This window comes from Dendrobates tinctorius, unplaced genomic scaffold, assembly GCF_039654945.1.
Source record: "Dendrobates tinctorius isolate UK_male_01 unplaced genomic scaffold, ASM3965494v1 ptg000009l, whole genome shotgun sequence".
Classification (NCBI taxonomy): domain Eukaryota; kingdom Metazoa; phylum Chordata; class Amphibia; order Anura; family Dendrobatidae; genus Dendrobates; species Dendrobates tinctorius.
Window position 1 is genome coordinate 4,260,001 of NW_027361677.1, and position 27,785 is coordinate 4,287,785.

A 27,785-nucleotide genomic window follows, 5' to 3' on the forward strand; every position below is an offset into this window, starting at 1 on the left:
TGACTGCAAAAGACCTTCAGAAAGATTTAGCAGATTCTGGAGTTGTGGTAATTGCTCTACTGTTCAGAGACACCTTATCAAATATGGACTTCATGGAAGGAGTCATCAGAAGAAAATCTCTCCTGCACCCTCACCATAAAATTTAGCATCAGAGGTATGCAAAAGAACATCTAAACAAGCCCAATGCATTTTAGAAACAAGTCCTGTGAATCTTTGAAGTTAAAATAAAACTCTTTGGTCGCAATGATCAAAGGTATGTGCAGAGAAAAAAGGGAGTGCTACTAGGTACTAACTATGCAGGGTGCCCAAACTTTTGCTTTGGCCTATTTTCCTTATTGTAATTTTTAAAATGTAAAAAATGACAATATAATTTTTTTTTGGCCTAAAATACAGAGAAAATGTGTCATCTTTAACTTTAGCCCTTTTAGAGATCATTCCATCTTCAACTTGCTTAACTGGTCACAATAACAGTAATTTTGACCAGGGGTGCACAAACTTTTACATGCCACTGTACATGCCCTCATGAAGGCCTCTACATGGCAATGGCCATATGGTTTTCTCAGATTAGCACACAGTGATTTATTATTAAGTGATATTAGACATCATACACAAAGTCTAAGGTGTCAAACAGTGTGTACACAAGCCATCAGAAGGCGTGAGCACGACATTGGGCTACGAGTCAGACGTCTGGCAACAGGTGTCCAGTGACCTCCTGCCACCGATCTTAAAAGTTATCATGGGACAGAGCAAGACGGCAAAGGAGGCTGGAATGGGGTTCTGTCCTCTTCAGTGATCAGTCCCGCTTTCATCTTGGACAGCAGGAGTTTCGTCTGGAGATGACAAGGGCAACGTTAAGAGGCTGCCTTCACTAGGGAATGTGAAAATGTCTCAGGAGCCATTTTTTCAAGACCACAACGCCAGGTTATATGTTGCTGTTGCTACCATGAGCCGCCTGCATAGCCTAAACATGCTACAACAGCCTGCAGCATCTCCGGACTTGTCTCAAATTGAGCACATCTGGGACATCATTGATGCACAATTCCAAAGGGAGCTGCCAGCAGCGGATCTTGATGATTTGCTAAAGTGCATTCAGTGCGACAGAACCTTCTTCAGGCAACCGTTTATAACAGCCAAGGATGAAAGTGCAGGGATTCATTGCCTGGGAAAACCTGCGCCAGTGCCTAAAAGATGCCATGTGCACTTATCGTAAGTTTACAAGTCCTGCAATTTTCATAATTCAGAATTTTTCTTCTTGCTGGTGAGTGTGCACCCATACATGCGCATACATATGCTCTACCACACACCATTTACATCTGTTTTAACAATTGCACTGTTAAATGTTAGTACTGCACGTAGCTACTCTCAAAACTGCCCTTGCAGCTACATCAATGTCAACCGTGATGTGAATGCAAGGTCAGAGGCGGAAAACTATTTCCATTTACTACTCACTTGTCAAGTGTCAGCTAGATAGTGACGACACTTGTAATGAAAGTACTGGCATTTTGACACGGAGAAGAAAATGAGCAGTGATTAAAAAAATAGACTGGAGGACCCCCTATTTTTCTTAATACTCACAAACTTGTATGCAATAAAGTAGCCAGAAAACGTGTAAAACAAAAAAAAAACAACAAAAAAATATATAATTTGGTGCTTGTGTTCCATTTGCGACTGTACACCTATACAGTAACAAATACTATATGGAAAAAAGTATTGGATGCACCCTTTTTTATCGAGTCCCATTGTCCCCAGCCGGCCTTGTTGACCCCCATTATATAACATCCGGTCCCCCCGCCATGCCGCCTGCCTACACCAATGTGACAGAACAGCTGGTGGTAAAGAGCGTAGTGATACCAGTGCGGTCCTGTAATAGCAGCCACCAGGGTGGCAGTTCCATTCAGGACATTTCTTCCCCCATCACCTGTGACTGATATTACTGAGAAGTGGAAGGAGCTGCAGCAACTCGGCCATGAAGTGGAGACCCCGTAATGTTACAGAGAGGGCAGAAAAGTTACCAACTCTCTTCTGACTCCATAACTGCAGATTCCAGATACTATCATCAGCACAAATACTGCGACACCACCGCCAGCTGCTGCATGCAGCCGTACATCACCAAGCACAATGCAGAGTGTCGGATGGAGCGGTGTAAAGCGGCCACCACTGGACTCCGGAGGAAATGTGTTCTGTGCAGTGACGGATCACACTTCTCTATCTGGCATCTCATGGATGAGTCTGGGTTGGTGAATGCCAGCAGAACATTACCCGCCTGACTGAATTGTGGCTAGATCAGTAATAGAGCCAGAGGTGACCATCGCTCCCATTCAAACTTCTCTGGGAATCTCAGAATCACAATTTAAGAGATATGGTGGCCGCGCTGATCATACATTTATTCCTCCATCCTATCTGTAGGTGATGTTATAATATTATATACAATGATGGATCAGCAAATGTGCAAATGTGCAGTAATATATTGTACATCGATCACGCGGCGTTCGGTGACCCTGTCCCCGGTGACCCATCCCCGCACACATTGTGAGTGTAGTTATTCTGATAAGATGACATTATCTAATACAGAGATCCTTTAAATCAGATGACCGAGCTGCAGATTGGAGATAACAACATGTTTCACGGAAAGCAGACATGTTCCACACAACCTCAAGTATGGAAACTATCTCACTGGGGGAGAGACGGCCATGCTGCCCTCAGCAACCAATAGGAATTCACTTTACTTTTCTCTAGCCTGCACTGGAAAAACTAAACATGAGATCTGATTGGTTGCTGTGTCCATCGGGCGTATTCCCCCTTCACAGCAATGATCTGGTATGGGATCTGCGCAGGCTGGAAATGCTACAGTAGCTACAATGTGGATGCTACATACACTATGTTACACATGCGCACTCACACACACTGTATGTCACACAAGTGTGCTCACAGTGTGTATATTATACACACACAATACAGGTTATATCCAAAAAATGGCCATACAATTGCACTATGGCACATCAAATCAATATACAACACAATACAGACTAACATCCACAACAGCCGAGAGAAGAGAACCATAAGCAGATAAAACAATATATGAAGCTTTATTGGGGTAATATTAAAATGTAGAACAAGGCAAAAAAAACAAAACAATTTGTAACACAGTGTCCAGCAGAGGGGTCTGATCCTATCACACCATACTGAATAGGGTATGACTTATATGCACAGTTACGTTGCAAACTAAATATCAGGGGTCATAAAGTAAAATTATATATCACCAGTAATCTAATATATAAAGCTCAAGTGTGTGTATGTATGTGTGTATGTATGTCCGGGATTGGCATCCGCACCGTCGCAGCTACAGCCACAAAATTTAGCACAGTCACACGTCTGGACCCCGAGAGCGTCCTAATCTATGTTGTGAGGTGAAATATTAACCCCGCGTGTTCCAATTCACCAAACAACTTTGCCCCCATCTACATAATGGGGAAAAAGTGTGTGTATCAAGCCCCGCCCTCATTATGATGTCATAATGGTTGACTATGGGATGGAGGATGTGTGATGGGTATATGGGCACTGGACTATGGGATGGAGGATATGTGATGGGTATATGGGCACTGGACTATGGGATGGAGGATATGTGATGGGTATATGGGCACTGGACTATGGGATGGAGGATATGTATGACGGGTATATGGGCACTGGAACTATGGGATGGAGGATATGTATGATGGGTATATGGGCACTGGACTATGGGATGGAGGATATGTATGATGGGTATATGGGCACTGGACTATGGGATGGTGAATATGTATGACGGGTATATGGGCACTGGACTATGGGATGGAGGATATGTATGACGGGTATATGGGCACTGGACTATGGGATGGAGGATATGTGATGGGTATATGGGCACTGGACTATGGGATGGAGGATATGTATGACGGTATATGGGCATGGAACTATGGGATGGAGGATATGTATGACGGGTATATGGGCACTGGACTATGGGATGGAGGATATGTATGACAGGTATATGGGCACTGGACTATGGGATGGTGAATATGTATGACGGGTATATGGGCACTGGACTATGGGATGGAGGATATGTATGACGGGTATATGGGCACTGGACTATGGGATGGAGGATATGTATGACGGGTATATGGGCACGAGACTATGGGATGGAGGAAGTGTGATGGGTATATGGGCACTGGACAATGGGATGGCAGATATGTACGACGGGTATATGGGCACTGGACTATGGGATGGAGGATATGTATGATGGGTATATGGGCACGGGACTATGGGATGGAGGATAATTATAATTTGCTATAACTAACCACAGTTAGTTACTATGCCTGGGCAGCGCCGGGCTCTTCAGCTAGTCTAATATATAAAGCTCAAGTGTGTGTATGCGTGTGTGTGTGTATGTATGTCCGGGATAGGCATCCGCACCGTCGCAGCTACAGCCACAAAATTTGGCACAGTCACACGTCTGGACCCTGAGAGTGTCCTAGGCTATGTTGTGAGGCGAAATTTTAACCCCGCGCATTCCAATTCACCAATTTTGCCCCTATCTACGTTAATGGGGAAAAAGTGTGTGCGCATCAAGCCCCGCCCTTCATTATGATGTCACAATGGTTGCCATGGCGACGTTGATTCATCATAGGTTGCAATGGGGACGTTTATGTCATAACGGTTGCCATGGCAACGCTGATGTCATCATAGGTTGCAAGCCCCGCCGCTCACTATGATGTCATAATGGTAGACTATGGGATGGAGGATGTGTATGATGGGTATATGAGCACTCGACTATGGGATGGCGGATATGTATGATGGGTATATGGGCACGGGACTATGGGATGGAGGATATGTATGATGGGTATATGGGCATGGGACTATGGGATGGAGGATGTGTGATGGGTATATGGGTATGGGACTATGGGATGGAGAATATGTATGATGGGTATATGGGCATGGGACTATGGGATGGAGGATGTGTGATGGGTATATGGGTATGGGACTATGGGATGGAGGATGTGTGATGGGTATATGGGCACTCGACTATGGGATGGAGGATATGTATGAGGGCACGGGCCTATGGGATCATGGATATGTGTGATGGGTATGTGGGCACGGGACTATGGGATGTAGGATAATTATAAATTGTTATAACTAACCACAGTTAGTTACTATGCCCGGGCAACGCCGGGCTCTTCAGCTAGTATTAATATATTCTGTAAATATGCAATAGTAAAATTACTAAAAAAATTGATGAAATATTCATGTGGCCCAATGCTATATCAATAACTGTAAGGTGTACCAATATAATTAGACTTTTCAGCATATACATATAGTAACTTAAAGATAAATATATTGAGTCCTGAAGATATGTCATAGGACCAGAGATTTATGTGTAAATACAATATACCTCCTGATTACAAGATATAAATATGTTTCAGCCTTGGTAAGTTGCTGATATGTATGTAGAAAGCAGGGCTGTGGAGTCGGAGTCGGAGTCGTGGAGTCGGTGCTCATTTTGGTGGAGTCGGAGTTGGAGTCGGTATAAAATGGACCGACTCCGACTCCTAAAATATATAATAAATTGGGTACAGTAATTCAATGCAGGATGTGCTGAATATTTATTCATAGGAGTTTGGGAAAGTTATGAAATGTCCTATAAATGGCTGTTATATTCCTGATCTAAGGCTACATTCACACACAGCGTTTTTCCTGTGTTTTTTGAGGATACGTTTTTCAGCTGCAAAAGTTGATCATCTTTTTAAAAAACTGCATCACCTGAAAGGTTTTTGAGCTCATAGATAATGTTCTCAATAGCAAAAGCAGATTAGAAATCTGCTCTATCTATCCATTTATCCATATCTGTCTATCTATATCGTATCTGTACCAAAAAGAATGAAAACCGGGTAGTACACCAATATATATTCTGTTCTATCTAAATATCTTGATTATTGGATCATAAAAATGATTAAATGTCTGAGGTTCACATTGTACTACAATAAATTTTTCACTTAAATATAAGCAATATGTGTGGGAGTCGGAGTCGTGGAGTCGGAGTTGGAGTCGGTGTAAGGGAAATTGAGGAGTCGGAGTCGGAGTCGCAGGTTTGGCTTACCGACTCCACAGCCCTGGTAGAAAGAGAAGGATTATTAAGAGGTACTATACCTTGATGAGTGAAATAGCAGGACCACAGAGTAGGTTAGGGATAGATCAGATTGTCCCACCTCCGCCCCAACGCGCGTTTCGCCCAGAGCTTCTTCCCTGCTGGACACTGTGTTACAAATTGTTTTTTTTGCCTTGTTCTACAATTTAATATTACCCCAATAAAGCTTTATATATTGTTTTATCTACTTATGGTTCTCTTCTCTCAGCTATTTTGGATGTTAGTCCGTATTGTGTTGTATGTTACATGTTATACACACACTGTATGCTGAAGACACACCAATATATCACACACACTGTAGTTACAACACAAATGTGCCCACACAGTGTATATTATACACACACAATACATGTTACATTTTATACACACAGTTTAGCACTCACACACCAGTATATCACATTTTGTTACACGCACAAACACACACTATGTTATACCCTCACACCATTTATATTATACACTCACACACTATATGTTATATATACACACATTACATCTTACACGTTATACACACACATCAATATTACACACCAGTATTGTTACACCCGGTCCCCGTCCTGGCACTGCGCCCAGGTCTGCCACAGTTACACCTGGCCCCCGCCCTTGCGCTGCGTCCAGGCCTGCCGCTGCTCTCCGTTCTGGGCACTCACCTCGAGCCTCTCATGCTGCTGCTCAGCGTTATGTCCTTCCTCCTGCCTCCTCCTCCTGGCGTCCTGTGCGGAGATCTGTAGCTAAGGCTATTAGGGCCCGCCCGCCCGCTCTCTTGCCTTCTTAAAGGGGCGACGTGCATTATTCAAAAAGTGCAATTAACCAATGACAGCGCACTGGCTGCTATTTCTGGCCTCTCCTCCTTAGGAAGAGCGCCGGAGCAATGAGTATCTATCATTGCTACATCCGGTTCTCATGCTAACCTGTCCGCGCTGCATCTGCAGTCTCTGTGCATTGTCTAATGCTCTCTGTCTCCACAGCATATCAGTATCCTGTGTTACCTGGTTATATCTGCAACCATCTGGGCCTAAGCCATCCCGTTCCGCCTACAGCCATCCGAGTCCAAGGACTGTGTGAAGGTCACTGGAACCGACTCCTTACCAACTACCCGGATCCAGGACCCAGCACATTACGGACTCTGCTGTAACTTTTGTTATCCCTCTTGGTCCCGCTGGGACAGCTGCCACGTGTTCGGGGTCTAACTGGAGGTAGCATCTGTGTCCTCAGGGTATTCCATTCTGGCCCTGCCTGAGGGGCTTTACTACGGGTGCCCGTGGTCCCGAGGTTCCACTTAAAAAATAAAAACGAATGCGAACTTCACCATCTCTGCCTCCGCTTCCATTCGTTACAGATTGCTCCGGCCATGGAATCCGCTGGACCCCAGAGGTCTCCGACGTTGGAGTTGTGCTAAGAGCTGACCCGTTTAAGAGATCAACAGGATAAGATCACAACGTATCTACGTAACCTGTCCACCCGCATGGATTCTCTGCAGATCCCGGCTGCTCCTGATTCACCTAGCAACACCCAGGTACCTGCTGTCATGACAAGCAAGGGTCCCCGCCTGGCGGCTCCTACCCGCTTCCATGGTGATCCCTCTCAGTGTCGGGGATTTCTCAATCAGTGTACCCTACACTTCGAAATCTTGGGGCATATGTTTGCTTCTGACCGTGCCAAAGTGGGCTTCATTATGTCACATCTAGCAGGAGAGGCTCTCGCCTGGCTGAATCCGTTATGGGAGAGAGGAGACCCGCTGGGTAATGATCTTCAATCTTTCCTAGAAACTTTTTGCAGGACCTTTGATGAACCTGGCCGGGTCACGTCGACCGCTTCTGCCCTGCTTCGCTTACGCCAAGGAACCCTCACGGTGGCTCAGTATGCTGTTCAGTTCCGCACCCTCTCGTCTGCGTTATCCTGGAACAATGAGGCCTTGCTGGCTACCTTCTGGGAGGGCCTATCTGGAAAAATTAAAGATGAGCTGGCGGGGCGGGACAGGCCTACCATCTTGGATGACCTGATTTCCTTGGCGACCCGGATTGACCTGCATTTTCAGGAGCGTTCCATGGAAATTAAGCGTGACAGGAGGTCCTACCACCTGGACTCGAATTCTTCCAAGACGTCTACCTCATCCTCTTCTCCCGAAGCTATGGAGGTAGATCGAGTAAGTCTGGCCAGGAGGCGCGTCGCAAAAACGGAAGCTGTCTGCACTGTGGTAGTTCTGAACACCTGATCCGCTCCTGTCCAAAGAAGTCGGAAAACTCCTGTGTCTAGGCTCGGTAGGAGAGGCCACCCTAGGTAGAAAACGTTCCTCTCCTTCGTTGCAGATCTCAGTCTCCGTGATCTGCGGAACAATATGATTTTCTGGACTCTGTCTGTTGGGACTCCGGAGCCGCCGGAAGCTTTATCCAGCAGACGCTTGTGGATCGCTACCACTTACCAGTTCAGGCTCTTCCCAACCCGTTGCGGGTAACTGCTGTCGATGGCCAGCCTCTGACCGAACCCGTCCAGTTCCAGACTGAGCCAGTGGAACTCCGGGTAGGTCTTATGCATTCTGAAAGAATACGTTTTTATGTGTACCCTGGTTTGTCTCACCCCTTGCTTCTAGGTTTGCCTTGGTTTCAGAAACATGAACCGGTCCTTAATTGGAGAACAGGCGAAATTCTAAGTTGGGGAGATTCCTGCTCGGACCGTTGTTTAACCCGGATTGAACCAGCTTCACCCCCGGTCCAACCTGCTAACCTGCCTGGATTACCATCCGCTTACTGGTCCTTCTCGGATGTCTTCGGGAAAAAGGAGGCTGAAAAACTTCCTCCCCACAGGTCGTATGACTGTCCAATAGATCTTCTTCCTGGAACATCTCCTCCCCGTGGGAGAGTTTACCCTCTTTCCCAGGCAGAGACTCAGGCTATGTCGCACTACATCCAGGAGAACTTGGCCATAGGGTTTATCCGAGAATCATCGTCACCGGCAGGAGCAGGCTTCTTCTTCGTGAAGAAAAAGGACGGATCCCTGCGGCCCTGTATCGACTACCGAGGACTGAACCAGATCACGGTAAAAAACAGGTACCCTTTGCCTCTAATTTCAGAACTGTTTGACCGTCTCCGAGGGGCCAGAATCTTCACCAAGCTGGATCTCAGAGGGGCTTACAATTTGATCCGAATCAGAGATGGAGACGAATGGAAAACAGCCTTCAACAACCGTGATGGCCACTACGAGTACCTGGTAATGCCGTTTGGTCTAAGCAATGCTCCCGCTTTCCAAGAGTTCGTCAATGACATTTTCAGGGATCTGCTTTACACCTGTGTTGTTGTCTACCTAGACGACATTGATTTTTTCTACTGACTTTGTCTCGCATCGCAGACAAGTTCGCCTGGTCTTACAGAGGCTCAGGGAGAACAGACTGTACGCCAAGTTTGAAAAGTGCCTCTTTGAACAATCCTCGTTGCCTTTCCTCGGTTACATTGTTTCCTCCACAGGATTAAAAATGGATCCAGAGAAGTTATCGGCTGTACTCAAGTGGCCTCGTCCATCTGGGTTGAAGGCCATACAGCGATTCCTGGGCTTCGCCAACTACTACAGGCAATTCATTCCTAACTTCTCCACCCGAGTGGCGCCCATCTCAGCTCTAACCCGGAAAGGTACAAATCCGAAGGATTGGCCTCCTGAGACTGAGGAGGCTTTTGTTTCTCTCAAAAAGGCCTTTGCTTGTTGTACCTGTTCTTCATCGTCCTAACTCCAATGAACAATTTTTTCTTGAGGTCGACGCCTCTTCAGTAGGTGCGCGAGCTGTACTAACCCAGAAATCGTCCTCCAGGCGAATGCATTCCTGTAGTTTTTTTTTCCAAGGTTTTTTCTTCCACAGAGAGGAATTATTCTGTTGGGGATCGGGAATTGTTGGCTATCAAATTGGCTCTGCAGGAGTAGAGGCATCTTCTAGAAGGAGCTCATCATCAGGTAGTCATATACACCGATCACAAAAACCTTGCTTATCTCCAAACTGCACAAAGGCTGAATCCTCATCAAGAACGCTGGGCTTTGATTTTTGCTCGTTTTAACTTAGTTCTTCATTTTCGCCCAGCTGACAAAAAAGTCAAAGCGGACGCACTTTCCAGAGCCTTTCTACCTCCTGATCAAGAAGAAGAACCGCAGCACATCATTGAACCCTCAAGGTTAGTCGCGGTCGCTTCTACTGATCTTGCCCGGCTGCCTCCCAGGAAGACTTTCGTGTCAGCTTCTGAGCGTACTCGTGTCCTTCGGTGGGGTCACTCGTCCAAGTTGGCTGGTCACGCCGGCCAGAGAAAGACTCTGCAACTCATCTCCCGGTACTACTGGTGGCCTGCCATGGCTAAGGAAATTCTGGAGTACGTCACAGCCTGTCCTTCCTGTGCTCGTAACAAGACGGCCAAGCATCTACCCGCAGGTAGGCTTCAGCCTCTTCCAATTCCGTCTGCTCCCTGGCAACATATCGCGATGGACTTCATCACAGATCTCCCGATCTCATCTGGCTGTTCTGTGGTGTGGGTAGTGGTGGATCGCTTCCCTAAAATGGCTCACTTCGTTCCACTACCCGGTCTTCCAACTGCTCCTGAGTTGGCGGACCTGTTCATCCGGCACATCTTCCGTCTCCATGGTTTCCCTCTCCACATAGTGTCCGACAGAGGAGTCCAGTTCACCTCAAGATTCTGGAGAGCAGTTTGTAAACTGGTAAGAATTGAACTGGATTTTTCCTCAGCATACCATCCCCAGTCCAATGGACAAGTGGAGAGGACAAATCAAATCCTGGCTGGATTCCTGCGTCACTTTGTCAACGCCCATCATGACGACTGGGTAGACTTACTCTCGTGGGCCGAATTTTCTTACAACAATCAAGTAAGTGAAAATTCTGGAAAGTCTCCCTTTCAGATTGTCTTCGGATTGCAACCCGAAATACCTCTTCCCATCTCCAGATCATCTGGCGTTCCAGCTGCCGATACTTTCTCCGAAGATTTTTCTAAGGTCTGGAGGGATACCAAAACTGCTCTGGAGAAAGCCTCCCAGCGTATGAAAAGGCATGCAGACAAGAGACGTTTGGATGCGCCTATCTTTGGCCCCGGAGACAAGATATGGCTCTCTTCTAAGTACACCCGGTTAAAGATGTCATCCTACAAATTGGGTCCCCGGTTCATCGGACCATTTGAGATCTTGAGACAGATCAATCCCGTCTCGTACAAGCTGAAGTTGCCCACTTCCCTACGTGTGCCTAACTCCTTTCATGTTTCTCTCCTCAAACCAGTAGTTTTGAGTCCCTTCTTTAAGGATCCGGGTACCACTCCTGACCCTGTCTCGGAGGATGATGTTTTTGAGGTAAAACATATCCTGGCCGTAAAACAAGTAAGGGGCAAGACCTACTACCTGGTGGACTGGAAGGGTTTTGGTCCTGAGGAGAGATCTTGGGAGCCTAGGGAGAACATCCAGGCTCCTCTTCTCCTTAAACGGTTCTACGCAGGCTTGAAGAAGAGGGGGTGTAAAGAGGGGGATACTGTTACACCCGGTCCCCGTCCTGGCACTGCGCCCAGGTCTGCCACAGTTACACCTGGCCCCCGTCCTGGCACTGCGCCCAGGTCTGCCACAGTTACACCCGGTCCCTGTCCTGGCGCTGCGTCCAGGCCTGCCGCTGCTCTCCGTTCTGGGCACTCACCTCGAGCCTCTCATGCTGCTGCTCAGCGTTCTGTCCTCCCTCCTGCCTCCTCCTGGCGTCCTGAGAGGAGATCTGTAGCTAAGGCTATTAGGGCCCGCCCGCCCGCTCTCTTGCCTTCTTAAAGGGGCGGCGTGCATTATTCAAAAAGTGCAATTAACCAATGGCAGCACACAGGTTGCTATTTCTGGCCTCTCCTCCATAGGGAGAGCGCCGGAGAAACGGGTATCTATCATTGCTACATCCGGTTCTCATGCTAACCTGTCCGCGCTACATCTGCAGTCTCTGTGCATTGTCTAATGTTCTCTGTCTCCACAGCATATCAGTATCCTGTGTTAGGCCGGTTTCACATTAGCGCATTTTCAGCGCGCGCACGGCCGGGGGTAGCTCCGCCCCCGAGCCGGCTCTCTGCCCGGCGTGCCCGCCCCTTGCTTGTAGCGCCGCCTACTAGCGGACAGCGGCGCCTGCGATCGGCGCACCCTATCTTTAGCATAGGGTGCGCAGATCGTGCGCAGGCCGTGCGCTAGTTGCGCTTTGACCTGCGCTGCGCACTTTTGACGGTGCGCCGTGCGCGCCAAAATCAAACTTTTCGGATTTTGGCGCGCACGGCGCACCGTCAAAAGTGCGCAGGTCAAAGCGCAACTAGCGCACGGCCTGCGCACGATCTGCGCACCCTATGCTAAAGATAGGGTGCGCCGATCGCAGGCGCCGCTGTCCGCTAGTAGGCGGCGCTACAAGCAAGGGGCGGGCACGCCGGGCAGAGAGCCGGCTCGGGGGCGGAGCTACCCCCGGCCGTGCGCGCGCTGAAAATGCGCTAATGTGAAACCGGCCTTACCTGGTTATATCTGCAACCATCTGGGCCTAAGCCATCCCGTTCCGCCTACAGCCATCCGAGTCCAAGGACTGTGTGAAGGTCACTGGAACCGACTCCTTACCAACTACCCGGATCCAGGACCCAGCGCATTACGAACTCTGCTGTAACTTTTGTAATCCCTTTTGGTCCCGCTGGGACAGCTGCCACGTGTTCGAGGTCTAACTGGAGGTAGCACCTGTGTCCTCCGGGTATTCCATTCTGGCCGTGCCTGAGGGGCTTTACTACGGGTGCCCAGGGCTCACTAGTCATGCCCCCTTCGGAGCCCCCCGAACCGTGTTCCCGAGGTTCCACTTAAAAAATAAAAACGAATGTGAACTTCACCATCTCTGCCTCTGCTTCCATTCGTTACAAGTATATCAAACACACACTGTAAGTGACAGAGATACACTGTGTTTTACAAACATACACACTTCTAACCTCGGAATCTACGCAGATAATGCAGGACTGGTATTATCAGTGCAGTTTCTGGCCTGAAAAGGTTGCTGAGGGTGACTTTGTAGATGGCGGTCCAGGGTGAATGGCCAGTTTAGCCTGCCTCCCCTCCACTAGTCCAGCTTATATGTGCGGCACACACCACTGTCCATTTCTTATTTTACACGTCAAGAGAACACTGATAAAACTTTCAATGCGACTATCAGGATTTTATTTTGCCTTATCATCCACTTGAATAGAAAAATAAACCCTCAAGAGACATTCTCCCCCACCACCTGCATATTAATTCCTTTCCTACAGTGTGACACAGTCCTGCACGCTGTGACTGACGGCAGATGCATGAAGTAGTTCATCTCATCAGTACACACACCCAGCACATGCATTATTTCTATGTGCGCCCACCGTGCACCGGGCGATACGGCCAACATATGTGCACACAGATTCACATTTTTTTTTCATATATATGATCTGCATCTCTCGGCGGCACAGCCACCAAGAGATCTCCGGGTTGCTATGGAAACCAGGGATTTATTGGGATGCCGAGGGATTGGCTCGGAGCAATGGGGCAGCCTCTAACATGGAAATATTACAGCTGGGCAGCCATTGCCTTTCTCCATGTTATTTGTATCACAGGAGGGGGAGTATGAGAAAGTGAAGCCCCCGGCCTACCGCCCTTTTTCGTGGTGAAGGCTGCTAGTTAAGTAACCCCTGCCTGTACTGGAGATGAGAGAGAGGAGGAAAGGGCAGGAGAATGGAGGAGGTGGTAGCAGAATGATTCACGGAGAGTCGTGGGTGATGTTCAGGGGAGTGGTTGGATGATGGAGGAGCTGTTATCTTCAGCTGGTAAGGATTACAGCGGGGATCTCTTGCAGTGCATTTACAATAAATGTGATCACCAGCCGAATACCTCGAGCTTTCCTTCTTCTAAGGCAAAATTTGTATCTAAAAAGCAAATCATGACCCATTTTCATGCTTAGAACTAATACACTAAGTGCTCTTAAAGGCCCATTTACTGTAAGGGGTTTTGCAATAGGTTAAAAGCCAAAGAATTCCTACTAGCAGAATTATTATTGGTGCAAAATGTAAAGAAAATGACTAAAAACTATAGCTAATCTCCCTGGACGTGGACGGCAGAGAAAAATTAATGAAAGGTTGCAATGCATTTGTCTGATGGGTGGGTAAGCCGCCCCAATCAAGTTCCAAAGAAACTCAAGCTGCTGCAGGGTCAGGGGGCATCAGTGTCAGCACGAACTATCCATCGACATTTGAGTGAAGTGAAACGCTATGAAAGGAGACCCTGGAGGACCCCACTGCTGACAGACATAAAAAAGCTAGACTGCACTTTGCCAATATGTATGTGAGTAAGCCAAAATCCTTCTGGGAAGCGACTTGTGGACAGATGAGACCAAGATAGCGCTATTTGGTAAAGCACATAATTCTGCTGTTTACCGAAAACGTAATGAGACCTACAAAGAAAGAAACAGTACCTACAGTCAAATATGGTGGCGATTCAAAGATGTTTTGGGGTTGTTTTGCTGCCTCTGGCACTAAGTGTCTTGACTTTGTACAAGGTTCATGAAATATGAATATTACTAAAGGATTTGGGGTCTCAATGTAGTGCCCAGTGTCAGAAAGCTGGGTTTGCGACCTAGGTCATGGGTCATCCAGCAGGACAATGACCCCAAAGATACTTCAAGAAGCACCCAGAAATATATGGAAACAAAGCGCTGGAGAGTTCTGAAATGGCCAGAAATGAGTCCAGATTCAAATTCCATTGAGATCTTAAAATTTCTGTTGGGAAAAGGTGCCTTAAAATATGAGAGACCTGGAGCAGTTTGCAAACGAAGAGTGCTGAGAGGTGTAAGAAGCGTGTTGATGGTTATAGGAAGCAATTGTTTGCAGTTATTTATTCCAAAGGGTGCGCAACCAAATATTAAGTTGAGGGTGCCAACAATTTTGTTTGGCCCATTTTTTAGTTTTTGTGGGAAATTACGTTCAATTTGCTTGTCTTTCCTTAGTTTTTTTTTTTTTTTGTGTTGTTCCAATACACACAAAGGAAATAAAAATGTGTATAACAAAAAGTGTAATTGCAATAATTAAATACTTCATTTTCTGGAACATTGTCAAGGGTGCTACTGCTAACTCTTTCGGACATGACTGTGTCATCTTTCAACCTTAAAACTATAAGATTCTTTGTTACACACACAAAGATGCATTACAATCTGTATCAAGATGTACAATGTCACATATTTCCTGACCACTTCCTTGTACTGGAGGGAAAAACAAAATGAACAATATGAATGGGTCTGAACACACCCAATTTCCAAGCCACAGCATTATTACGTTCAAAAGAGCACCCTAATGAAAATACTTTGTAACACAAATGCAAGTCCGATTGACCACACCATTCCCACTGTAAAAAGTGGAATCTAAGAAAAATTTCTGCCAAACGGACACAACCCCTTTAGGAATCATTGAGAGTACGATACGCCACTACTCTATGCACTTAGCATATGTACAGTGGCATGCAAAAGTTTAGGCACCCCTGGTCAAAATTACTGTTATTGTAAACAGTTAAGGAAGTTGAAGATAAAATGATCTCTAAAAGGCCTAAAGTTAAAGATGACACATTTGTTTTGTATTTTAGGCTAAAAAGTAATACACATTGTCATTTTTTCACATTACAAAAAGAAAAATGGTCCGATGCTAAAGTTTGGGCACCTTTGGAGATTTGTGTGCTCAGATAACTTTGACCAAGGTTTCAGACCTTAATTAGCCTGTAAGGGATATGGCTTGTTCACCCTCAATGTTAGGAAAGGCCAGCTGATGCAGATTCCACAGGTTTAGAAACAGCCTCCTCTAACCTTGTGCGAAAAAACAGCCACCATGGGTTCTTTTAAGCAGCTGCCTAGCACTCTGAAAATGAAAATGGTGGAGGCCCACAAAACAGGAGAAGGCTATAAGAAGATAGCAAAGCGTTTTCAAGTTGTCCTTTCCTCAGTTCAATATGTAATTCAGAAATAGCAGTTTACAGGAACAGTGGAGGTCAAGATAAGGTCTGGAAGGCCAAGCAAAATTTCAGAGAGAGCTGCTTGTAGGATTGCTAGAAAGGCATATCAGAACCCCCACTTGATTGCAAAAGACCTTCAGAAAGATTTAGCAGATTCTGGAGTTGTGGTAATTGCTCTACTGTTCAGAGACACCTTATCAAATATGGCCTTCATGGAAGGAGTCATCAGAAGAAAACCTCTCCTGCACCCTCACCATAAAATTTAGCATCAGAGGTATGCAAAAGAACATCTAAACAAGCCCAATGCATTTTAGAATCAAGTCCTGTGAATCGTTGAAGTTAAAATAAAACTCTTTGGTCGCAATGATCAAAGGTATGTGCAGAAAAAAAATTGCATAGAATTTCAGGAAAAGAACATCTCTATAACCATTAAGCTTGGGGATGGATCAATCATGCTTTGGAGTTGTGTTGCAGACAATGGCACGGGGAACATTTCACAGGTAGAGGGAAGAATGGAGTCAATGAAATTTCAACAAATTCTTGATGAAAACATAACACCATGTGTAAAAAAGCTGAATTTGAAAACAGGATGGCTTCTACAAATGGATAATGATCACACACATCAAAATCCACAATAGACTACTTCAAAAGGCGATAGCTAGAGGTTTTTCAATGGCCCTCACAGTCCCCCGATTCGATCATCATTGAAAATCTGTGGCTAGTCCTCAAAATAGCAGTGCATGCAAGACGACCCAGGAATCTCACAGAAATGGAAGAATTTTCCAAGGAAGAATGGATGAAAATCCATCAAACAAGAATTGAAAGACTCTTGGCTGGCTACTAAAAGCGTTTACAAGCTGTGATATTTTAAAAGGGAGTGCTACTAGGTACTAACTATGCAGGGTGCCCAAACTTTTGCATTGGCCTATTTTCCTTATTGTAATTTTTAAAAAGTAAAAAATGACAATATATAATTTTTTTGGCCTAAAATACAGAGAAAATGTGTCATCTTTAACTTTAGCCCTTCATAGATCATTCCATCTTCAACTTGCTTAACTGGTCACAATAACAGTAATTTTGACCAGGGGTGCCCAAACTTTTAAATGCCACTGTATTCACTGTGTGCGATGTTATTTTGGACCAGACTCAAATTATGGCAAAATGCAAACCATGTTTTTCAAGAGTGGCATTATATGCTCGGCCACCTCTCCTCCAAGAATTAGAGATGACTGAATCGATTGGCATGATCTTGGTCCAGGTCAGTATTCCTTGGCTACTCGACCCAAACCCTTCAAACGTTTCCTACTTGACGGCATCCACGGATCGTCTTTTGATTAGCTGGACTGGTGCGACGTCATCATTGAGACGCTGTTCCAAGTCGGATAATCAAAAGAGAATTTATTTGCTCATCTCTACAAAGAACCAATTCCACTGGAGCCAAAGGAGGTCATCAAGAATCCAAACGTCTACTGATCGGGTCCATGCTGCTGCTTTCATTCAGTGTCCAAGCGACTAACGGAAACAGCTTTGCACGAAGTCCATCAAGTTCAACCTAATATCCTGCCATGCTAATGAAGAAGAGAGCTGGCAGGATAAATTTTTCGATTATGAACCCATCTTCAGTAATCTAGTAACCAGAACCAGAAGAATAAGGGAATGTAGGACAATGGATATGTAATGACAGCATATCCACTGAACACTGTTTGACAAAGCTGCAGTCAATCAATGGTCGCAGGTGTGACCTCAGTAGTGTTCACTTTAAATGTTTGCTGAAGATGAGTGAACAGAGGCCGGAGGGGAACCTGGAAGTTTTATCTAGGGAGCGGGAGGGGATTCCTAAAGAGAGGTCTTCTTTTTGTTATTTTTTCACCATTCTAAGCTGTTTATTTTATACAAGAAAAAAAATTACAGAGTAAAAAAAATTGTAAAAAATATGCAAAATAAACCCCCACTACACCCCAAAAGATGTTCAGTTTGTTCTGTACTAACACCATAACTTATAGGCTTGGACCTGGTATTGACAATTAAGGAAGAGGTAAGGTCTGGGATGGCAGGTATGTGTTACCGAGATGGGTTTTAATTTGACTGGATTTTGGGTCCAGGATTTAGGAACGACCAAAAGAGCCTGGGTGGGAAAGATCGCTCCCATACTCCAGTCCGGATTTTACAGGCCTAATAACAGGCAGCTGGAGAAGGACATATAATGGTGGACCGTCTATGCTAGAGAGAAAGAGAAGTGCCTGTATTGCCAAGTTGGTGAGACCATTTGATTTACTTTGCCTTACCCAGAAAAAAGACAAGATTGTTATTTATTTGTGCCGAAGAAAGGTTGTTTTTATTCATGGAGCTGTAAAGTTTATGAAGTACAAGAAACTTTACTCTGCCCATATCCAACTGACTACCAGAGAGCCAAAAACTCCACAATAAAATAAATATAAATTATTTATTTAACACACACACACACACACACACACACACACACACACACACACACACACACACACACACACACATCTTTTTTCCCCTTTTCCTGCATTTATATTTCTTTTATTAATATATTTAGGGGGTTTTCTCAGTTTTTATAATTTTTAGGACTTTTTCATTTCTTAAGGATATTTTTTTATTTTATTTTTCACACTTTTATGAAATGAATCTTGGTACAAAGAGAAGGCTGGTAGTGCAGGGCATCTGATGAAGTGAGCTGGGACTGGCTCAGGAAACGCGTTGGCAATAAAGATACCTTGAATTCTACCACAGCGGCGCAGTCTCTTATTGCACTACCAGCCTTCTCTTTGTACCAAGTCCTTGGACCTCGTGCAGACTGCTGCAGCTGTTTTATGCGATTATAGGTGTTGTGACTCTCACAACCCTATCAGGTGAGCCTAACACTTGCTGTGCACACATCTACTTTCCATACAGACCTACGCATTGGAAGCGCCCTGTCTCCCCCTTTTCTTTTCACATGAAATGAATCTTGACCCAGATATAATTGATAGTAAGATTTAAATGCCAGGTGATTAGGCTTCTAATTTAGACTCTCAAAAAAGCCTGATGAGGCGAAACTGGTCAGATTATGTGCAATTGATGTTTTAGGCCATGTTCACATGTTCCATTTTTACAGCAGTTTTTTTTTTGCTGCTTTTTTTAAAGCAATTTTTTAGTTGCATTTAACAGTGCCAGCAAAGTCTATGAGACTTTCCAAATCTCATGCACACACCTTGGATTTTTCCTGACTGTTCTGTCATAAAGATGTGTTTTTGCAAAATGCAGCATGTCACTTGTTTCAGCTTTTTGCAGCATTTTTCACCCATTGAAAACAATCGGTAGTGCAAAGAATTGCTAAAAAGAAAACCCCCCCCCAGGTATCATGTTTTGCTGCGTTTTTGGCGCCAAAACCTGATGAAGTTGAATCAGATTATTTGCTTTATCAGCATGCACAAGAGACAAATGAACCCTGAGAAAAACGCAGCAAAAACAAAGCACAATCTACTTTTTGTAAGTAGCTTAAACTTTACATTAAAAAAAAAACGCAACAAAAACGCTGCGTGTGAACAAAGTCTTATTTGATGTGCTGATTTTCAGTATATATCCTGCAAGTTTAACACTAAAGTTTCAATCAGGATCTACGCAGCATATTTCTGACTCCCTATGCCCAGAATGGTCTCTTTATAATCCACGGCTATTCAAAATAAGGCTACAACACTTCAGAGAAGGTTCATTGCAGCAGTGGCAGCAGAACCTCTTAACTACAGGAGCCTCCGAACAAGTGAACTGCAAACAAGCGTTTATCCATCAGTTGGACTAGAAGGGAAGGAAGTATTGGGCTATGGTCATACGCTCAGTATTTGGTCAGTATTTTACCCCAATATTTGTAAGCCAAACCAGGAGTGGAACAATCAGAGGAAAAGCGTAATAGAAACCCGGCACCACTTCTGTATCTATCACCCTCTCCTGGATTTGGCTTACAAATACTGAACGTGGCCTTAAAAGGTAAAATCTGTTGTTTCAGGGGATAGACTATGGTTAACTACTGATTAATATTCTTGCTCCAAGCCAATAAGTTAGAGAGTTTATGTAATTTTTTTTAGCCTTTGAAGAGATCCTGTCACATACTCACAGAATTAGTTTGTAAAAATCCTTCCGCTCACCTGATTTTGCAGCTCTTTTCCATTTTGTGCTACGTCACTCCATTGCAAAGATATTCACATTCGTTGTTTTGGAGAGCAGTATGTGAAATCTCTAACTGGGCGTTTGAGAGTTTTCTCTGGGGGCATACATTTTCTGCGTGGCAACTGATCTAGGAGTCTAGCAACTGAAATGATGCAGAGCTGTGATTGGCAGCATTTTGGAGGGAGGAGAAAAAGTGCAGGCCCTCAGAGAAGAATCTAATAAAATGCCCAGTTGGTCTGCAGGCAGAGATTTCACACATTGTGCTCCAAAAGCAACAAATGTATTATCTCTGCAACGGAGCAACGCAGAGCAAAACTGGAAAGAGCATCAGAATCAGGGGAGCTTGGCGATTTCTACAAGTTCATCTTTGAGAGTGAAAGATTCCACATAGAAGATCAAAATGCAACATGAAAAGCACAAGTTATATAAAAGCAAGGTTTAGTTCAGGACATACTATTTAGCAGAGTCGTTAAGCTGATATTCCCTGGATCGGTTGAAGCACTCCTGGATTCCAGAATCTGCCCACAGTCTCATCATGGCTGAAAGAAGCTCAGGAGAAAAAGGTTCCGTGTCTTCCATGCGACTCACCACATCACACACCATCTTGGCATCAGCCTACGAAAAAAGAGACATTAAAATAATGAGTAAAACAAAAACCAAAAAACCAATATAAGGGGAAACAAATCTATAGTTTATTAATTAAGCAAAATGTAGGCTAACCATCTACAGCAAGTGCGAATAAGCTGTAACCATGACAGAATACTAGATAACCATCGTAAACGGAGACCAAACTGAACGGCCATATCAACAAAGCCTGGAAAATAGATAATTGACCGGCAACAAACTATTGAAAAGATTTTTCCATCATTATATTATCCTCACGCAAACATGTTTGTAAGAGATGCAGTCTGAAAAGAATGTTGAGCATTTATTAAAATTCAGCTGGGAAAACTGAAGATGGATAATGTATGGGGAAGTCCACGTCGGAGTCTGATAATTAGACCTAATTTTCCAAATGAATTGACAGTAAACCGCTATCTCCGGATTCTCGTAACCGCGCGGCGTTATGAGAAGTAATCTTGTTTCCAATAAGCTCGAACTCCAGTAGAACAGATCAGATATTACTTAGACACAAGTGAGAACGTTCACCGTCTTTCGGCCAGATAGTAGACAATGTCCAAGAGCATGGCCAACCTTCAGCCTGTACAGATTACGAGACCCAATAGTCAACCTGAAAAAGTCACTGGTACGAAAAACAGCGATTGCCCGTACTTGAACATTATACGATTATACGTTGGTGTGGCTCGGGTCACCGCGGTAATCCCGGATGAGGATATTACGCCACGTGTGTTGTAGGCCTCCATGTAATTAACCTGTACTTTAGGCACAGTGTGACATTCAGGTCTCAACATCGCAGTCTCACTGTGGGCAACTACACGGTACATCACAAGAGTCACGTGTGTGACATTTAAGTCCCGCTAGTATTTACGTCAGGAAATGGAGAAAACCTTATTGGCCGAGGTCGGGGAACAACAAAGTAGTTCTCGGGAGAGATTTCTAAAATATTCTTTTCATGCAATACTGAATTTTTAACCACTTACACATGCAATTTAATTTTATAAAAAGTTTATGCAGAATTAATTGTCTTTTCTAGTCATATGCTATAATGTAATATTTAGTTTCTAGAAGGTTGTGAAAACATTAGTGGTCACGTCCAACGCAACGTTAAGATGAATATCTGGTACCCAGAGACTAGAGCCCCACACTAGTTCGAAAGCAGTCACCTGAAATATTGTTAGGCCAATCATTTGGTGGGCAGCTATGTCGCCCAACTCTCCCATACTCAGGAGCGCTCACCAAGCTGAGAGCTTATGTGTTCTCCATGAGAGCGCTAATGACAGACTTCTCTGGTGTAGGCTTATCTCGAGAGAACCATATGATTGTCAGTGCAAAAAAGGACATGATGGCTCCTCATCTTCTCCGAGAGTCGGGGACCCCCATACAAATTATATTGTTGGTCGAACCTGTCGATATCGTCTGATGTTAGTCCTATATGTATAGCGTCTTTAAACTGAGGCTTGAAAAGGCAAGCCAGAGATGCAGGGTACAAGTCAGTTGATGCCACGGCCTGAGTTACCTGGATCGATCTCATCTTTACATTAGTTTGCCATTTAAAAAGGACCTGTCAGCCAATCACTACTAGCCAGTTTGTGCCCTCATTTTATTCCTGAGTATTACATTCTTTTTCAAATTCGTCATGCGGTTCCAGAGATATGGGCCTTTTCATTTAGTGCTCATTTTTATGATCTTTATGATAGGGCGGGGCTCACAGGATCCTCAGGGGCGTGTCTTTAGGCTGCGCTGCATAATTACCCTGTGAGTCACACCCCAAATAAAGACCAGAAAATCAGCACTATGTAAAAAAAAAGGTCTGTATCTCTGGAACCGTATGGAGGATCATGAAAGAGAAAACAACAGAATACTCAGGGGGACAGTGGGAATAAAAGAAGGCCAAAAACTGACCATTTTTGACCCGGTTGCAGGATCTCTTTATAAGGAAATGGATGCCAATCATTTTGGGTTAATATTTAAATACCCAACTCAGGACTGTCCAGCAGTTTTAATCATCAGATACAGTCACCCAAGTTATAACCTGGAACTCCATCAGTAGTTTACAAAATTCTACACTAAATTAAACTACTTGTGACTAAATGATTGTGGTGACCACTGTGAGGGTGACAACTGGGCATTCAATGAAAAATGGGATCATTTGGGACCTGTCCAGCTTTTCACATCGACATAACGGACAGACCTTAAATGACCTCATTTTTCACAACCTGTCCATCATAGACAAGCTGCAAATGACCCAATTTTTCACGCATGCGACGGGGTTGGGAACCTTAATGCTAAGCATAACCTCAGATTACACTAAACCCTAAAGTAGGAGATGGAAATCTATAATATGTGTTATACACAGAAAACTGGAATATAAGGGGTAAGGAGTATCCTTCTACATGAGCGTCACACACCTGATAGCATACGTAGACCCTTTAAATATTTGCATTTCTGTAAACCTTTAATTGGAAGCAGGCAACCTGTGTGGCAGCGATGCGAGTAAATGAAGTGACCCCAGCCCCAATTGCCAGCACTGACACCTCAATGAGTGGCTTCATTAGATCCCAGAGTCCAATTAATTGTGTGCAAGCGGCACGGCTCAAGCCCTGCTCTCTGCAGGGCAGGATCCATGCTGGGTCTAACCTTTAGCACAAATCCCCCCTCCCTGAGCGCACTGGGCAGAATTTACATTTGAAATACATATCTTGCATTGGGCCTCATTTCCAGCTTCCTGTCCCCCCGCGTGCCGTCATGCTGCCCCTCCCGCCTTTAGACTGTGCCCTCGCCATCTGTCTGCCAGCCTCTTCAAATATGGGAGCAGGGGTCCATTTAATGAAAATGTTCAGAGGCAGCAAACGGGGAACGTGGAAGAGACGACGCAGGGTTAATTAGTCCTAGGAAGTGCTGATAGCAGAAAACACCAGCCTTTTTTCAGCAGAAAAGTTGCAGCAGTATCCACAAAGACATCTGCAGCATAAATTGCCAGGGTGCGGCTCTCCAAACCGCTGCATATAAATTTTTGCAATCAGTGCATGAGATTTCTTAAAATTTCATGTATTGTCCCGACATTGGAAATGAAAAAATACTATGTGGGAACGGAAGAATAATACACAGGTTACATCCCGCAAAAAGGCACGAGGCCGTGGGAGTGCAGCAATACTCGGCTGGTACCTGCACTAGGTGTAGCATTATTACACAGAGCGCACAGATAGGCCTACAATCGCTGAATTTATCACATCATTAACTAACGAGAGGGGGGAAAAAACTTCCGTTGGGGTCCACTGATCATTCTATACCATACGGCTCCAAAAGTATTATTTTTAAATCAGATTTCCAGCTGTTAGCCATTTTTTTTTAAAAGGAGCTTGCCAAAACAAAATGACTGTTCAAACCAAGCCCACATTCCCTCCTCTTTTCTAAATAGACTGGCTGCGCCCTTTACAGGAGCAAAAGACAGATGCAGTTCAAGTCTGGGGGAAGGTGCACTTAAGGGTGAGTGCATACAGTGCGGATTTCCCCTGCGTTTTGACACCTGTGCAATGGAACAGGTGTCAAACCGCAGCGGAATCCGCAGAAAGAATTGACATGCTGCGGATTTAAAACCCGCAGCAAATCTGCACGGAAAAATCTGCAGCACGTGCACTGCGGTTTTTAAAAGCAATTGGATAACATTGTACTGTACTTTGCTTGCGGATCCGCAGCAGAATCTGCACCGTGTGCACATATCCTAATAGTTTGGTCATCCAAATGGTGCAACTGAGCACCTGTGCCTGGTTTGAACAGTCATTTTGAGCCAGCAAACTCTTTTCCACACAAACGATCACTACTTTGCAGCCAGGGCGGCTGACTGGATCAGTCAGGATATTCCCCGTTGCAGTGGAGACTTCTGCCATAGGGTCAACATCTGTGCTGCTTGCGTCATCTCTATCTGGGCAGGTGAAGGTTTGTCCACTAGGGGCAGCGCTCTTCATATGTTTTCTTGCCCTATTTTATAATGTAAATTCCTAAGGATCGGAGATTTCCTTTACGTTCCCCAATTACATCACCGCTCAGGCTGCAGTACATTTCCGGGAAGATGTTTCTCCTGGAATTCCTGGGTGTACAACCACAGAACAGAATTGTTTTTTTTAGGGTGACGACCGGCCTCACAGAGCCGCACTGTGCACACATTACAAGGGGCTGAATGCCGGGCCTCTCTGCCAGAAAGCACTTGGGTGAAGACTCAAGAGAAGCTCCATTAATGAGCTTCGTTTCCATGGCAATATTTCTATTTCATCTCCCGGCCGCCCGAGCCCAGCGGAAGATATGTGTGAAAAATGAATAGGAAAGGGAGGAAGAGAGAGAAAAAAAAACACGAAGAGGAATGATGCATAGAGAAGCACAAGCAGGGTGTGTGCCGGCGCTCCACCGATATGGCGGCACATTCAGCACCGCGCTCCGTATCCGATACCAAGGGGGCTTCACACTAATCCATTTAACTATTATTTAAAGGAGTCTTGTAACCATCTCAAAAGAGAGAGAGAGAATGCATATACTTGAGAATCCCATTAAAGGGAGTCTGCTAGCAGAAAATGACTGTTCAAACCAAGCACAGGTACTTGCTGCACCCTTGGCATAGTCAAACCTACTTGTTTCCCATCTATCTGCACCTTCCTCTAAAGCCAGAGCTGACAATCAAGGAAGAGGAGGGGGAGACAGATGGAAAAGAAGTAGCTGTGAAGGTGCACCAAACTGGATGCGCCAAGGGTGCACAGAGGGCCCGTGCTTGGTTTGAACAGTCATTTTGGAGTGATAGACTTGACGTCAGGTATTCCAAGTAGGCACGTCCGCTTGAAAAAGACTATACAGGTCAAACCGTTGTTGTTGTTGTCGTCATTACTATATGGCGGGATCAAGGACTTTTAGATGAAACTTCCAGATCAGTGCTGTCTTCCATTGGTTTTGTAGACTTGATGTCCAGGGCAGGAGACGGCTCGGGCATGTTGTATGTCGACATGTTTGATTATTTTGCTCTCTGCTGCCAAAAAGGCATCTAGAACCGTTCTACTCTCCACGTGTATAGGAAGGATCAGGGGGAAATCCTTCCCTCCAAAAAATCATTTATATGGCTGTGTAGTCCCTTAAACGATAAGCCTGTAGATTCCTATGTGACCCCAAAACGTTGAATTGGGGCATCAAGATGCACTTCTAGCTTCTCAGCCTCACCTTCTAGGACCTACCTAGCTAGTACATACCTGGATGGTTGACTGATCATTTGCTATGGTATACAGCCCCCGACCTGTCAATCATCCAGGAGATGGTGCTGCTGGGTAGGAACCAGAGCATGAGGCTGAGAAGCTAGAAGTGAATCGCGATGCCCCAATGCACTTCCAGACAAAACTCAACTCATCCTGCTGCTGGGGAAGGCTTTTGGGTCATAAAAGGATTGACTGGCTTATATTTTAAGGGCTACACAATCATATCAATGGAGTAAAAGTTCAACAGGTTCCCTTTAAGATTGTCTGAGCACCACTTTTCTAAAGACACCACTTTTCTACATTTCTGAAGGCAATGCAGAACTATTTTCATGTTTGTGGTCTACGATCAAAACCGTTCTCAAATCGTTGCTCATTATTTGGTGAAAATTCTAAATACTGTTGTGTCTTAAATCTGCACTAAAGCAAATAGAGGTCTGCATGATCCTCTTGGATTAAAGTCTAAATCACGGGACCAGATGACAGGTCTCCGATCTACGTAGAGGGGCTAGGGATACTATCCTACTTGACGTGATCGACTCAACATTCCAGAATGAAGGAAGTTCTAGGAAGATCAAGGAACTGGACAGAAGAAGACAACTCCGTTCCATCCATTAGGAAATACCATTTAATATAACATTAAAACGCCAGGTTTCGCCTCATCATGGCAACCTTTGTTCTACAACCCTGAAGGCAACAATCCATCATCGACCTGAAATGGAGGCTTTGAATGAAGATATAAATTCAGTGCTTCTGCTGCTTGAAGCTCGGCCGGCTCCTGCAGACGCTCGTCACTATGCATTTGCTTGGTTGGCTGGAGATTGAAGAAAACACTGCACCTGATGACCTGGTTTTATGATTTTTCATCAGAAACATCAAACATTTATGTACACGGAAGGCTAGGCTACAATATATGCATGGGTGAGGAAGCAGGGAGGGCAGGCTGCAATAATGACTAATATCTGGAACTAAGGGCTGCCTGGCGGTCGGGGCAGCTTGGCCACCAGGCTATGCATCACCTTACCACATACCGAATTTCCCATTTATTGCAATTGCGCATGTAGAGCGAAAAAAAAACAAAATTGGATAGAAATGAGAGGATATCCTTGACTGCGAAAGATCAAAAAGAGGAGACATGAAAGACCACCATGAAATGACTCTTCAAGCCACCACTACTACTACTACTCCACGGTCCCTTGGCTACTAAGAATATTTTTTAGAGCCACCTCCAAAAAGTCAAAGTATAAATGAAACCCGAGAACCACAGTATACACAGAAGACACTAAATCCATCCTCAAATGGAAGGGAATGACAACTGGTGACCGCAGGATGCTATGCTCATTGGCATTAAACAGGATTTACCCCCCCACCTTGATTAAAACCAAAAAAAGTGCCCTCCTTTACAGGCGCCATGGTGGGTCTGCAGACAGTGAGGCGTATCCTGTACGAGCAAACAAGGGTATCGTCAGGATGTATACTTGGCAACGGAGTGACGATCTTCTACTAGCCGAGAGGCCTCAGGAGAGGACGTTCAGTTCGCTGGCAGATGAATGGTTGCCCTGTTTGATGGGCACATAGTAATTCTTTGTGAATGGCAGACTGGTTACTAATGCAAAGTTTACACA

General features: G+C 45.0%; 1 protein-coding gene across 2 annotated transcripts in view; it reads right to left on the minus strand.

The window, feature by feature from the left end:
- Positions 1–27,785, minus strand: part of GNAO1 (G protein subunit alpha o1) — a 232,523-nt gene that overhangs the window by 54,055 nt on the left and 150,683 nt on the right. For both annotated transcript variants that reach the window (XM_073582096.1, XM_073582102.1), the window contains exon 4: positions 20,766–20,926. In XM_073582096.1, coding sequence (XP_073438197.1) covers positions 20,766–20,926 — 161 coding nt within the window. The remainder of the gene's footprint in view (positions 1–20,765; positions 20,927–27,785) is intronic.